This window comes from Crotalus tigris, unplaced genomic scaffold, assembly GCF_016545835.1.
Source record: "Crotalus tigris isolate CLP2741 ecotype Arizona unplaced genomic scaffold, ASM1654583v1 scf7180000018477.2129921, whole genome shotgun sequence".
NCBI lineage: Eukaryota > Metazoa > Chordata > Lepidosauria > Squamata > Viperidae > Crotalus > Crotalus tigris.
The window spans coordinates 1,557,353-1,572,180 of NW_024097029.1; the positions used below are offsets into that span (position 1 = coordinate 1,557,353).

At 39.2% G+C, this 14,828-nt stretch overlaps 1 protein-coding gene across 3 annotated transcripts in view; it reads right to left on the minus strand.

The window, feature by feature from the left end:
• Nucleotides 1–14,828, minus strand: part of GRB14 (growth factor receptor bound protein 14) — a 58,186-nt gene that overhangs the window by 33,081 nt on the left and 10,277 nt on the right. For all 3 annotated transcript variants that reach the window (XM_039352786.1, XM_039352785.1, XM_039352787.1), the window contains exon 2: nt 7,331–7,487. In XM_039352786.1, coding sequence (XP_039208720.1) covers nt 7,331–7,487 — 157 coding nt within the window. The remainder of the gene's footprint in view (nt 1–7,330; nt 7,488–14,828) is intronic.

Genomic DNA, 14,828 nt, shown 5'->3' on the forward strand with positions numbered 1-14,828 from the left:
CCACTGCTTCCAACTCACCAAACCCCTCCTAAGATACAGCTTCAGATCTGTGCTCTTAGGAAGAAAACAGCTTTTTTGCCCAAAGCATTTGAAAATAAATATAACCAAGTAGGAACATTTTAAAAGACCGATGCTTGTCATATTATAGCTGCACAAATTAAGATTAAAAGCAGCTGGCAGTACATAGCAAAGAGAAGAGAGTGATGTCCTAATAATTAACATGGTGCGCAAACATTTCACACGCACATTTATTATGAAATCTGACATTATTGTTGCAAATAAAAATCCCATTTTCAATTTACTATGATTCACAAGTTTAGACCTCCAAGCCCTGGAGCAGCTGCCGAGTGTTAGTAAAAGAATTTGAAACTGCTATCTTATCACAAATTGTTTATTCTCAAAGTAGAAAAACCAAAGCACATTTTTCACCATAGTCTACTGGGAAGCAACCTGATATATTTGATAAGATTCGCACAATGACAAAAATGGGAGATCAGTCCTTTTGAATCATCCCCTACCTTGCTCATTGTTTAGGGGTCTTCAAGAGAGGTTTCACATGGAACTGTGAAGGAATGTGACACTATTATTATTACTAACATATTATTTTCTCAGTTGTGATAGCAACTGAGAAAATTAGAGGCAAATATATCAAGCATGCTTCTCTACCTGTCAAGGTGACTACTTAGCAGAGCTCAGGATGTGTTATGCATCATGGGTTTGTTGTGCTAAACCCCAGCTGTGAGTTCTTTTCCTGTGTTTAATCTTCTTCTGATTTGTGTGTGTGTGTGTGTGTGTGTGTGTGTGTGTGTGTGTGTGTACGTGCACCTCTGCAATACCTTTGACTTTAGTAAATAAAGCACTGAATTCTTTGATGAAAACAGCATTTTCCTTCTCTGTGCTACTTACATCCAAAGCAGCACTGTATTTGCTTCGCATAACTTCCTTTTTCCAGAACTTTCCAAATAGGGCAGGATATTCTTTTGGAAGGAAGAAATGGGAGAGGGGAAGGAGGTCATTTAAGACCATTAGTAGAATTAAAAGGACTGTTCCAGGCCTTTGTGGTAGGTGTTTGAGTTGTGGCAAAGACGGCTCTATTTGCTTTGGGCTTCTAATCAAACCATAGCAGGTATCTTTAACCCAGGGATAGGCAACCTTGGCTCTTTTATGACTCGTGGACTTCAACTCCCAGAATTTCTGAGCCAGCATAGTTGGCTCAGGAATTCTGGGAGTTGAAGTCCACGAGTCATAAAAGAGCCAAGGTTGCCTACCCCTGCTTTAACCCGCTTTATATAAATGCCCAGAACATTCAGTAGTTTCTTCTATGAAGACAGGCAATTTTCTCTAGCTTGATGCTCTCTGCACATTTCAGAACTGAGATTCCCATGAATGTATTCATTTACCTCCTTATTAAATTTTTATGCTGCCCGACTCCCAACAACTCAAGTTTTGAACCCTAACCTAAATCAGCAATCTCCCAATACTTTGGAAAGGATCGGATTGGGGGCGGACGGGGGCTCTTTAAAACTGCTTCTTGGGGAAGGCCCTGTTCTGCCCCAAAACTCTGATTTCCTGCAAATCTAAGTTCCCAAGAGGAAAGGTCTTTTGGTGATACAAACAAAGGATTTCTTCCAGTGTGTAGGATTGCATTCCAATGGAAATCATCGCCCAAAACATCATCAGTGCGAATCCTGCCTCTTGGGGAAAGAATGATGGGATCACTGACACATCTAAACAGGAGTTGTGTCTCTATAACAGGAAACCAATTCAGAAAGTTTAAAAGCCGTAAGAAAGAAAAGAAGATCAATTTGGTATAAAGGCCTGGATAGAGGAAATCTGCTGTTTGCACTACTGTAACACATTAAAGATAAGTTTTTTTATCATAAACTCCGGCTACAGCTCTCATAGGTTTCTGGGGTGGTTTTTTTTTTTCCTTTCTTTTCGTTGCCTCTGAGTATTCTTAACTTACTGTATTTGTAACGCCAATGACTGAAGACAATTTAGCACCGACAAGGAGAGAGGATGAACAGAAGCTGTAAAATAATTGTAATTAATATTGATACAAGGGAAAGAGAGGCTCTCAAACTTCATAACGTGGCTGAAAAGGATCCCGAGAAAGATGTCTTTGTACAAAGAAAGCATTCCCAGACACGATGGGAATTGTAGCAAATGAAGGATTGCAATGGATTGCAAAAAGCTATTTTATGTCACTTTCAGTAATTGCTATTCTCCCTCATTTACTTTAAATTGCTTGTCTTGTTGAAAGTTTTTTGCGGAAGGTATTGAAAGCATTTGTTAAAAAAAAAAAAGCCCACTAAAATGAATTCCACATTTGGTGCATATTTCACAATTATCACATTAGGTATACACTATTATACTCCCTTAAAGCACTTGCTCTCATAAGCCTAGGCCAGGGGTAGGCAACCTTGGCTCTTTTATGACTCGTGGACTTCAACTCCCAGAATTCCTGAGCCAGCCATGCTGAGGGGAAAGGGAGAGGTTTCCAAGCTGAGCCATGCTGGCTCAGGAATTCTGGGAGTTGAAGTCCACGAGTCATAAAAGAGCCAAGGTTGCCTACCCCTGGCCTAGGCAAACATTACTAGGGTACACCCAGCTTTAAAAGTCTCTCTCTCTCTCTCTCTCTCTCTCTCTCTCTCTCTCTCTCTCTCTCTCTCTCTCTCTCTCTCTCTCTCTGTGTGTGTCTCTCTGTGTCTCTGTCTCAATTTCCACGATTCTTTTTCAATACCAGTTTCTGGACTAGGGCTAAAATGCTGCCAAAAGTGTATTGTTTGATCTAGGCTTTCAGAAGTTCGACAGCTGTAGTTCTGAATTCCTCTATTGTGTTAGCGGACTTTAAATCAAATTGCACTGGGATAATTTATGACCCTGTAAGAGCATGCTGACAGGTCTCTTTCAGTAGAAGAAAATGTAATTTAGAAGACAGCACCTACTGTCCCCACAGAAATATGCACTAGGATAACACTTCTGTAAACCCCGGACAGTCAACAATGCCCTTGCAGCAATATTTTGACTGGCTATGTTGGATTGACCCTAAGGTCAAGGTATGTGAAAGTAAATATAAATTATGGAATTATCCTCCCCTTCCCCATTATAAAGACTTTTTTTTAAAAAAAAAAAAACAACAACTCTGGAAACTTTGGATGAGTTGTACAGCCATATCTTAATAGTCTGTTGTGAAAGGCAAAGAACAGGCATGATAAATCAGAAGTCACCTTACCACACGGATATGTGCAACAAATGAAGATAAAGAAAAATACATCTTGCAAGGTCTGAGAACAGGAGAAAGGCAGCAAAAAGAAGCACCAATGGTGATCATACTGCATTATCAGGACCAGCAAACCTTATCTAAATCAGGCTAGCATTTATTTATTAAATATATTTTGTATGCCAATACAATCAAAAACAAATCTTTGTGGCTTACGTAGAAAAATACCATATTAAAAAAAAACTTCATATAAAATTAAAACTGCAACGACGCAACAAGAATAGAAAGAGAATAAAGGGCAACAAAAAAATATCAAGCGAAAGGGTCTTTAGAAGCTTGAGAAAAGTCTACCAAGAAGAAGTCAGCCTGATTTCCACAAAGAGGCTCTTCAACACTATTGGAAAAGCAGTACCTCTAGTCTCAACCCCCAAATGTTATGAGAGAGGGCAATTGGGGCAGTTTCTACCTTCTAGATCTAATTGGTCAAGATAAAGTTGGCTGGAGAAAGCAGTCCTGAAGGTATCTGGATGCCAAGCTATGAAGTCATCTATAAGCCAAAACCAGTATCTTAAATTGGACCCAAAATTAATTGGCAGCCAATGCAGGTTTCGCAAAATCAGTGCTAGATGTTCTCAATGTCTGGAATCTGAAAGTATGTAAGCTCCTGCAGTTTCCAAATATTCTTTAAGGGAAACCCCAAATAGAGAACATTATAGTAGTCTAGGCATCGGGAATAAGAGCATGAATTGCTGCTGTTAAGCCCTCCTGCCCTAAGTGAGGCTTCAATAGTACATCAACTGAAGTTGATGCAACAGAAGCTGTGAGTCCAGCAGTATTCCAAGTTATGAACCAGTTCTCAATAGTACTTGCCTATGAAGGAGTAACTCTAGCAGGAAAAGGGGTCCTTGAGGTATCAACAACAACTCTAACTTGCTATTGTTCAACTTTAATCTGTTTTCTCCCATCCAGACCCCGGGAAAGGGAACTGACAGAATCTCCTCCCACTCACACCTTTATATAGAAATTAAGAAGCAGAGACCAACCCTGTAAAACTCACAAGGCAGGAGTGAAATTACTGAAAGATGTCTCCAGCCCCCAATGCTTGCAGGCAGTCCAAAAGGATACCAGTGACATCCCAAAACTGGGCCTGAATCCTGACTAAAAAGGGTCCTAATAATCAACTTCCTCTAGGGTGCTAAAAAGTTGATCCACAACCACTATCTCAACAACTTTCCCCCAAAATATACTTGTCTAACACTATTAGATCTAGGGACGGCTTCTTCAGAAGGAGGAACTGAGAATTCCCAAGGCCCAAGTGGTAACCATCGCCATCCCTGTATAAGCTGGGAGACACGTGGCATAGGGCAACTGAAACAGCACCTTATCCACTTCCTTGGAAGTCAAAGACAGAAGGGGTCCCAAAATAACAGAGCAATGCCTCAGTCACCATCAAAGATTCTGTCCACATGGAGGCAAGGCTACAGTGGAGCTGAGTGACGGTCAGTAAAAAAATGCACAAACTGGTCATATCAGCTGGAGGGAACTTATTCTATCTCGGATGGGAATTCATTACCGTGTAGGGCCACTTGATAGCAGCCATCCAATGCAGTAAGGATGAGAAATAAACATGTTCGGCTTCCTTTATCACTTATTCAGATATAGACCTGAACATGGGCATGTACCTGTGTTCAGTCAGGTTCACTTCAAAGCTTCCTCTCCCAGGGCTCCAGATATCCTTCCTGGCCAGTTCAGTAATATTACTGCAAAACTCTAGAATTCACATATGTACTTGCACACCTGTCCACACACATTCTGCATACAAATGCAGCCGGCTACAACTAGGAGCAAAACTTGATCAACTATAGACATAATTATCAGAGATGGGAACCATAATATAGTTCACATATTGGGATTAAGAACAAACTATATCTATTGATAACAGAGTTGAGTGAATTGGACCTTATTGGGGCCAATAGAGCATTCTGCAATGCTATGATTGTTTCCCACAAACCATTAGGACATTTTGGCAATAAAAAAATGAGGTAATTTCAGGCTAACTCATTTCAAAGCAAACTTTACATTGGTAAAAGTGTATGCTTCAATCCCTGAAGCTTGGTTTCTCAACAAATCCAGCCTATCAGCTATATTTTGGACTCTATCAGCATCTTCTTTCTTTCTTCCTCATGTTCTCCAGAACTTTGTCACTTCCATTACTGGTTCTTCATGAGAACACATTTCTAAATAACTGAATGGATGTCAACAGAACACAATACACATGTGGAAAGACAGTCGGCAAATAAAGTAAATAAATTAATAGGCATCTAAAGGTGAGCTTGGAATATCCTACTAAGTAAACTTAATTCTGTTTTTCAGAAATTCAACCTAATTCCCAGGCGCATAACTATGATGAAAGATTTGGAAGCCAAGCGTTGTGGGAGTACTTAATTATTCTCCTCCTCAAATTACAATCTTATTCCAGTTTCCTACCCATAATAAACCTCATCTTTCCTTATCTTGCAAACCAGAAATGGGAAAGGATGGGGCAAAGATGCAAATGATGTAGGGCTATTTAATGCAAATAAGCAGGGCCAAAATTATCTAATTTTCCCCAGATATTGGAAGGAAGCCATCTTTTGTCTCCACTTTTAAAGCTGTATTCAATCAATTTGAAGTTTACAGTAAAGGTTTGTATGTTTTCATCTCATAACAGCAGGAAATATTATTACTCATTTTCAGTCAAAGAATGCTACAGGTTTCTCACTATTAAATTAACTAATATTTAGAGATAGTAACCCTGAGTAAAAAGGAGGCCTTTTTGCTGTGGCCCCCACCCTTTCCAATATCATGCTGCTGGAGGTGAGATCTACCGCCACTCTCTTGGCCTTTCAAAAGAGCATCAAAGCCTGTCTCTTGTCAATTGGCTTTAGGCCCCGATGGGATGTTCCATGCTGGAGATGGCTAGTGCACTAAGAAGAGCCCTCCTCCATTCCGTTTGTGTACTGGTTCCGGGTTTTACCCAGTCCCTGTTTATTTTAACGTTTGCAATATTTTTAATGTTTTAATGTTTCTATATTCTCTCTTTTACTCTCTTACAAGCTGCCCAGGGACACTCGCTAATGAGATGGGCAGCATATAAAGTTAATAAATAAATAAAGGGGTAAAGAGAAAAGAGCAATGCTCTTTCTTAAAGGTGTTCTTAAACAGAACGACAAGGTTTAAAGAGGAGCTGGATTCAAATAGCCCTGGTCATATGGAAAACTATTTGCCTTTTGGGGTGGGTGTCCACACTATAATATAACAACTAATGAAGTCAACTGACATAACTTGATTCCCAGAATTTTTTTTCCCAAAAAATCTAAGTAAAAGACTAAATATATACATGTTGCTTTGATTATTCCTTGCTAGGAAAAACAAGCATCTAAAGGCTGCAGTGAGTCTTTTCTCAGCCAGCAACTGGCAATAATTACCAGCAGAAAACAAACCAGCTGTGTGGAAAGACCTTTTTTGGGGGGTTGCTAGCAGGCAAGAAACAAGATATGCAGCATCTGAGCATGTGCAGTGATATCACTATGGAAGCCATCCTGCAGTAGCATCGGGATATAGGCCTGTAAAGGAGGGGCTTGTGCAATGACATTACTACAGGCTGGGACCATAACTTGTCCTAATTTGCTATGGATTTGCTGCTGGGGAGGATTTAGTTCATTCTTCTACAATCTGAGCATGTGACAATGTGAATCCTCTGCTACAGCTGAAGTTGAGGAAGTTGGCTTAACTTATTCTATAAGCAATCCAATATTAGCTTTGGACAGAGGGAACAATATTCCTCATTTCTGCTAACCACTGAAAGGTCACTAAAAGTGACATAACATCATGGCATTCAGTTAATGAGTTGTTCTCGTTTCCTAATTTAGTTTTGGCACGTTACGATCCTGGTTAGGAGCACGTGTGTTTGAAAGTAAATCCTACTACATTCAGTGGGGCTTGTTCTCAACTGATACAACTGACACAACGTCTAACACTCTAGACTCACTCTCTGCCTCCTCAATTTCCACCCCATTACAGCCACCCAACGAATCACTGCTGCTTTTAAAAGCAAGTAATACTTACCTAGCCCTAAATAAGTGAGACGTTCAAAGAGGGTCCAGCTATGATCATCAACGTAATGATTCTTTAGTATTAGCAGCTGGCACAAATCTCGGGCTGTTATATCACTTGGTATTTCAAATGCTCTGCTGGTTTCATCCTCACTATATACTTTAATCACCTATTAAAAAGAAAAAAGACATCAATGTGGCATTAATATGTAATACTATTTTGTTACAATTATTATGTTACTTGGTTTACGCTGATTTGCCACCAAAAGAAAAACAAGCAAAATAATAGTATTTATTAATTTTATATTCCAATATTCCTTTAAAACAAGGGTGTTAAACTGGCAGGCCACGGGCCGGATGCCTCACGCGTAAGCCACGCCAACTCCGGCTCCACAAAGGCAAAAAACATTGCGATACATCACAATACATCACCTGACACTATTTGAGTTTCACACCCGTGCTTTTTAAAAGCTCAAGACAGCCTACATAAGGCACCCTTTTTCCTTCACAATAACATCCCTGTACGGCAAAACTGAGCTGAGAGAAAGCAACTGGCCCAGTGTTATCCTGGAAGCAATTGAGATGTACAATCTTTGTTAGATGGAGGATATGGGTTTTGCTGGATGTGCTGAGTGAACATATTTAAACACGACGAGAGAAAAATAGTCGTTGTAAAGAGAAAAAAAAGCCCTCACAATTAAGAAACATTTATTTCTTGTAGCCTAGCTTTTTATCTATCTATCCATCCGTCTGTCTATCGGATTTTATCACCTTCCCACTTCTGCTTTATCCATGCTTAAAGCTATCAAGCTTAATTTAAATCTAATTAAAATGAATTGTAATTTAATTTTCCCCAAATTAGCAGCAGCTGAGGAGGCTGCGCTCTTTTGATTATATGGAGTTTTGTATTTCCTTTTATTACAATCACAAGGCTTAGCACTGTGCGTGTGTGTTCATACCCCCAATTAAAATATTAGTTTCATTAGTAGGGGACAGTTTCAGGCCATATGAAGAAACCATCCACAACAAGAATTGTGCTGCATGTGATCCTCAAAATCATTACCATACATCTGATGATCGTTTAGCGGCATAGCTCAGTGGCAAAATAGTTGCTTTGTATGCAAAGGATCCAAGATTCAGCCCTTGGTATCTCAACTTTAAAAAAGCTCTGGGTAGACTGGAACCATAAAGGGATGTTTTTCACCAGACTAAATGCTATTGAAATCCTAGATAGGGTTAGGACAGTGTTTCCCAAACTTGACAATTTTAAGGCATGAGGACTTCAACTCCCAGAATTCTGGGAGTTGAAGTCCACATGCCTTAAAATTGTCAAGTTTGGGAAACACTGGGTTAGGATTTCAATGGTCTGATAGAGGATGTAGCAGTTTCATATGATCTAACCACAAGAGTTTTAGGAGAAGTGGGAGCTGTGTAGAACTAAGCCAGGGGTAGGCACCCTTGGCTCTTTTATGAGTCATGGACTTCAATTCCCAGAATTCCTGAGTCAGCATAGCTGACTCAGGAATTCTGGGAGTTGAAGTCCACGAGTCATAAAAGAGCCAAGGGTGCCTACCCCTGAACTAACCTATCCTATCCCCTGCTCCCTTCCCCTCTCCCACTCTCCACTCCATTCCATTCACCACAAGGACAGCAGGAGGCTATCATATTCATATTCATCTATTCTTCTCAATTTTGGGATGCTGCTAATACACAGTGCTAAGGAACCTGTGACACGCTATGGTCCAGTATTTGGGTCCATTTTAAGCAAAGGTAAGCAGCATTTACTATTCTATTTATTTTGTTTTAATCAATTCAAAAAAGAAATGCATTGGCCCTATCAGGATAAAAACCACTGTTTACTAAGTGGCAGAAAGTACTCTCTCTCGTCACATACAGTATTTCACCCCAATAACCATGATTGTGGTGCAAACATCAGTTGCCCACTAGATGGCAACAAAGGGTTTCCCTATATCTCCTTGCTCCCATCTAAAGGTTGTTTATGTTTTTGCGACCCATATTAGATAGCCCTACCCTATCATGATACATAAATGTCCCTCTTATATTTAGATTCATAAACCAGCAATGAATTATCAATGAAACTCACATTCGGTGAAGTCATTCTTTATTTATTTATTTATCACAATTGCCAAGGTTCACACAATATTTTAGGCCAAACTAGGGTATATAAACTACAATAGTTAGATTCCTGTAACGTTTTAAGTGAGAACCCAGCGACCACATGATTTAGCACCATGTATCACCCAGCTCCTACTGGGTATGCTGGCACAGCATTATGTGTAGTAAGCCAAATCATGTTGAAATAGTCTATGTAAAATATGGAAGATTTTAACTGACAACTGATCTTCTATTTAGGTATGATTTTAAAACGATATATGATATGATCTGGATATGATTTAATAGAAGATTTAAAAGTGGGGTTGAACTGTCTAGAACAGGGCTTTTCAACCTTTTCACCCATTGTACCACTTTTAGGATACAGCAATATCCGAGTACCACCAGTTGCCTAGCAAGGTATCAAAAACTTGATGACCAAAAAAAAAAAAAAAAGGAAAAAAGTGATGAAGTACAGGTAGTCCTTGACTTACAACAGTTCGCTTAGTGACTATTCGAAGTTACAATGGCACTGAAAAAAGTGCCCCCCAAGCCACAGCCGAGCAAGACACCTGCCTGCCCACCTGGCTGCGCACTTCCTCCTGTCCGAGGTTTTCATTGCTGTGAGCATTTCTGTTGAGAATTGGGGTGGGGTGGGGTGTGTGTGGTTTTTATTCCCCCCGTCTGATGGGTGGTTGCAGCAGGTTTTGGTCACTTTACATGACCCTGGGACACTGTGACCATCATAAATACAGTATGAATCAGTTGCCACGCATCTGAATGTAAATCACAAGACTCTGGAGATAAGGCAACATTCCAGCTGATAGGTGCTTCTTCAGGGCTCAGCAGAAGCGCCAGGATCAGCACCGAGTTCCAGCTGGAGCCTGTCGCTGATCCTGGCGCTTCCACTGAGCCCTGACAGTCCTGAAGAAGTGCCAATCAGCTGGAAAGCAGCACTGATCCTGGCACTTCCGCTGAGCCCTGACAGCCCAGCAGCTCCAGCCATCTCTCGCTCAGGCTTGTGCGGTGCTGCCACTGGTTCAGCTCATTCCCCTCCCCCGCTACCACTTTTCTAGGATGGTCGTGTACCACCTGCCAGGTGCCAATGTACCACAAGTGGTACCCGTACCACTGGTTGAAAAGCCCTGGTCTAGAACACTTGTAAGAGTTTTTTAAGTTAAAAAAAGCAGGATAAAATATGAAATTTAAGTATGGTATTTCACAGAGGAAAAGCCCACAGAGTTCACAAGTGTGCACAATTTATTAAGTCATTTTAGTAGCATCTTCAGAGAACCGTCTCAAGAAAGGTGGGAACCAATTTACTATCAAAGGTGAGACCAATTTCTCGCATGTAATTTCAACGCTGCACCACTCTGCTCAATGCCTCTCCAAAGAATCCAAATGTCCACAGAGGAAAGACTTACTGCTTGCTAAAGTAACAGTTCAGTAGGCCACCCAAGATCTGACAGTCCAAAATCAGACACTGATTTCTGGAGGCTTAATTTATTTGAAAGAGGATTCAGCTGAAGAAATGGAGTAGTAATTTTCTCAGCCACACTGATCCTTTTCCCCCTGGATCCCCCAAGGGTATGTGTCAGGAAGAAAATGCCTTTCTGAACCCTGGAATATATTGGCAAATGAAGCAACAAAGTCCTTGGTCCCTATAACAAACAGATTTCAAAGAAATGGAGATGAAAGTGGAAAGAGAAATCAAGCATTCAAGGGAGAGGTATGTCCTACTGAGAATCATCAAGCCATGAAGCTGTATAGATATTTTCACTGTTGGCATTCATGCAACTGTGCAATCAGATACTCTAATATATCTGATAGACCAACTTTATCAGGAAATGCGGGGAAGGTCATTGAAAGCGTTGCCTTGACAATAGAGAGAGCATTAAAGTATTAAAATAACTACACACTGTGGTGTCTTTGCTTTTGAAGAAGGCATCTAATTCAGCCAAGGGATGTGACAGAAAAGATTACAAAATAGAGATCAGTCATGTAAAAAAAAAAAAAGTACATAAATATATCACAAGGTAATCTGAGGTTAGTAAAGGGATCTGAATTTTATTTAAATCTTAAAGCATTTTGTTCTGCGCAGAATTATTTTTAGGGATATGTGCCTAGTAGTTATTTAGGTCAAATCGGCACACCTCTTCATAATTGTAATGCAGCATATGGGCAGATTAATGTTATCCAAATATGCCTTTTAGATGTAGTTACAAGTTCCTCCAGCCTGTACTCAACTTTAAAAGCTGATCTACAATAAATATATGCAACTGTTACCCTTCTGTGCCAGCAAGAGCCATGGTGACACAGTGATCAGAATGCAATATTGCAAGCTAATTCTGCTGACTGTCAGCAGTTCAATTCTCACCAGCTCAAGGTTGACTCAGCCTTCCATCCTTCCAAGGTGGATAAAATGAGGACCCAGATTGTTGGGGGCAATATGCTGGCTCTGTAAACCGCTTAGAGAGGACTGTAAAGCACCGTGCAGCGGTATATAAGTCTAAATCAGTGGTTCTCCACCTGTGGAAAAAATAGCTCCAAAACTCCACACTTGACTAAATAGAAATTTTGCATGAATTATATTCTACCACTTGATTCCTCCTAACTTAACTTGGTAGAATTAGCATGCAGCAAAATGAAAAAGATGATGCATTCATTTATTTGGTTAGTCAATTTATATGATGATGAATTTTACTAAATACTATTTAACTACTCAACTTGTCCAGTGAAAAGGATAATCCTATATTCAAAGTTACAAAATCTTACCCATTCCAATAAGCAGACCAGATTCAGCTTATTAAAAACACATGCATACACAAACTGGATTATATTGCAACCTTTAAAAACACATAATTTGTTTATTTCAATAATATTTTACTAATGTCTTGGCCCCATTATAAATAGTAGTACTCTTCACTGATTTGGAGATTTAGGCAAATGCTAACCATATAAGTGGGCCCTAGTATTAACAATCCAAAAGTCATTTTGAAGTCCATAGCACCTGGAATTAAGCAGCAGGACACAATCTTATATTCTTTTACAAGAACCTGAATTGCTTTCAGCAAGTCAGACAGGTTAAAATATTTAGATCACATTACTTTGCTGAGCAAATCTCATTATATATTGAAAACTCATTGCCACTCTAGAAATAGCATTTCTTTCATATTTCAGCTTTTCTAAATAAGTCAAGAATTGAGTTTGATAGAATATAAAAGGGTACTTCAAATTTTTGTTGGAAATATGGGCAACACAAGGGGTCATTTTATCGTGTCTGGTGGACATGTAAAAAAGCAGAAAATTTTGGGTTCAAATCTGTACATTGATACAAGGAATTTTAAAGTTAAGATTCAACTGAAACCAGAACTTTTCTTGTTGTGATTAATGGGCAGACCACTAGGAAAGAGTCTATTTTTATGCACGATCACTGCTGTGAGACTACAGGTAGTCCTCGACTTACAACAGTTCATTTAGTGACTATTCAAAGTTACAACAGCATTGAAAAAGTGTCTTATGATCATTTTTCAGAGTTACGATCATTTTTTGCGACTTTCTGACAAGCAAACTCAATGGGAAGCCAGATTCACTTAATAATCGTGTTACTAACTTATCAACTGCAGTGATTCACTTAACAACTGAGGCAAGAAAGGTTGTAAAATGCGCCCAAACTCACCTAACAAATGTCTCACATAACAATAGAAATTTTGGGCTCAATTGTGGTTGTAGGTTGAGGACCACCTGTATTATACGCACAAAAATGGGAAGACTTTGATATATCCACAATGGAAGAATGTTGGTGAAGATGATGGAACCAGCAGAGATAGCAAAATTAATTTGTTTGCTTAAAGGAAGATAACCGTTACGTTTATTAGTGACTGGAAAACCTTTATGGACTTTTTGCTGGAAAAAAAAGAAAAAAATGAATTTGTGATATATGGGTTTGATGATTAGAAAGGGCAGTTTACAGAAGAAAAAACTGATGTCACCCTACACAGAGAGGGTACATGTAAATACATGTATTTGTATCTGCTGTCAAAAAGATTGTAAACATTTTTATAAAGTAGGATAAGGCGATCAACAACTTACAGGATCAGGCTGTATATATCCAAATATTAGATCCTAAGGAACATACCCTCATGTTCCATATAATCTTCCTAAATGAACCCAATTGTTCACAAGGAGACTGATGGCTGATTCAGGTAGGCCTCTGGTCTGATTCAACATTGTTCTTTTAATAGCTGTAAAAGTGACAGGAAGGACTTTAACCATGTTCCTACTGGCCTTCCTCAATTTAATTATATAGACTGACTCAGTCAATTTATTTATTTTTTTTCTCTTGTAGGAGCTAAAATAGAAGTCCTGTGTTTAAAAGGCTATATAAAAGTTTTCAAGGCCCAAAAATTATGTTGGAGGACTGAGAATGCAAAACTCACATCAGACTCAAACTTTCCCATGTTGGCGCTCTATGTAAATTTTGGACTAACTTTCCTCCATACTGGCTGAAAATATTGTGCACTGTAATGCAACAGGAGGGCTCTATTTTAGATAAACAGAAGACAAAATCAATCATCTATTTGTCTAGTGTTAAGCCTAAAGGCATTGTGTATACAGAATACTTCTCCAAAAATGTAAGTTTTTAATGTTTTCAGTATTTTTTCCTGCTCAAATTGGTATGTATGTATGTATGTATGTATGACTTTTATGTATGTATGTATGAGTTTTAGTTCAACAGACCTGTGAAAAAGGTCTTATGACCAATTTCAAAGTTTTGGAATTGCCCCTCCCCCAAGTTACATGACTATATTTTGGGTGCTTGGCAAGTGGCCTGCATTTATGGCCATTTGCAGAGCCATGTGTTGTTTTACAAAGTTTGGCCAGAAATCAGCGTTAACTTCTGGTTTCCTGCAAAAAAAATTAATGCTCACAGCATTCTCTTATTGATTGTGGCAGCTGCTTACAACCACAGCAGTCGCTTAATAACCGAAGCAGATTATGTGATCTGCTTTATGATGGTCACGACTTATGATTGCCAGGTTCAATTACAATTGTAAGTCAAGGACTACCTGCACGTAAATTATAGCTGCATTATAACTTATAGCTGCACTATGATTGATTCAGTTTTAATGTCTTGATATCCAAACAATGTAGAAAATTTACCGGCCAAAAAAAATCTTATTTACCAATTGCCCAAATGCCTTCCAACTATCCCCCACCCACCAATGAAAATAAGAAAACACAAACAGTGTAAGAAATTAATCCAAGTCCTAATTTCATCAGACAGTATCGGATGCAACCTTTTTAACTTCACATAGAACCTAGCTGAATATTCTGCCATTTCAAATGTAAAGATCAGCTGCAATGTTAAACTGGTATTTAGAGCAAAAAAAGCATTT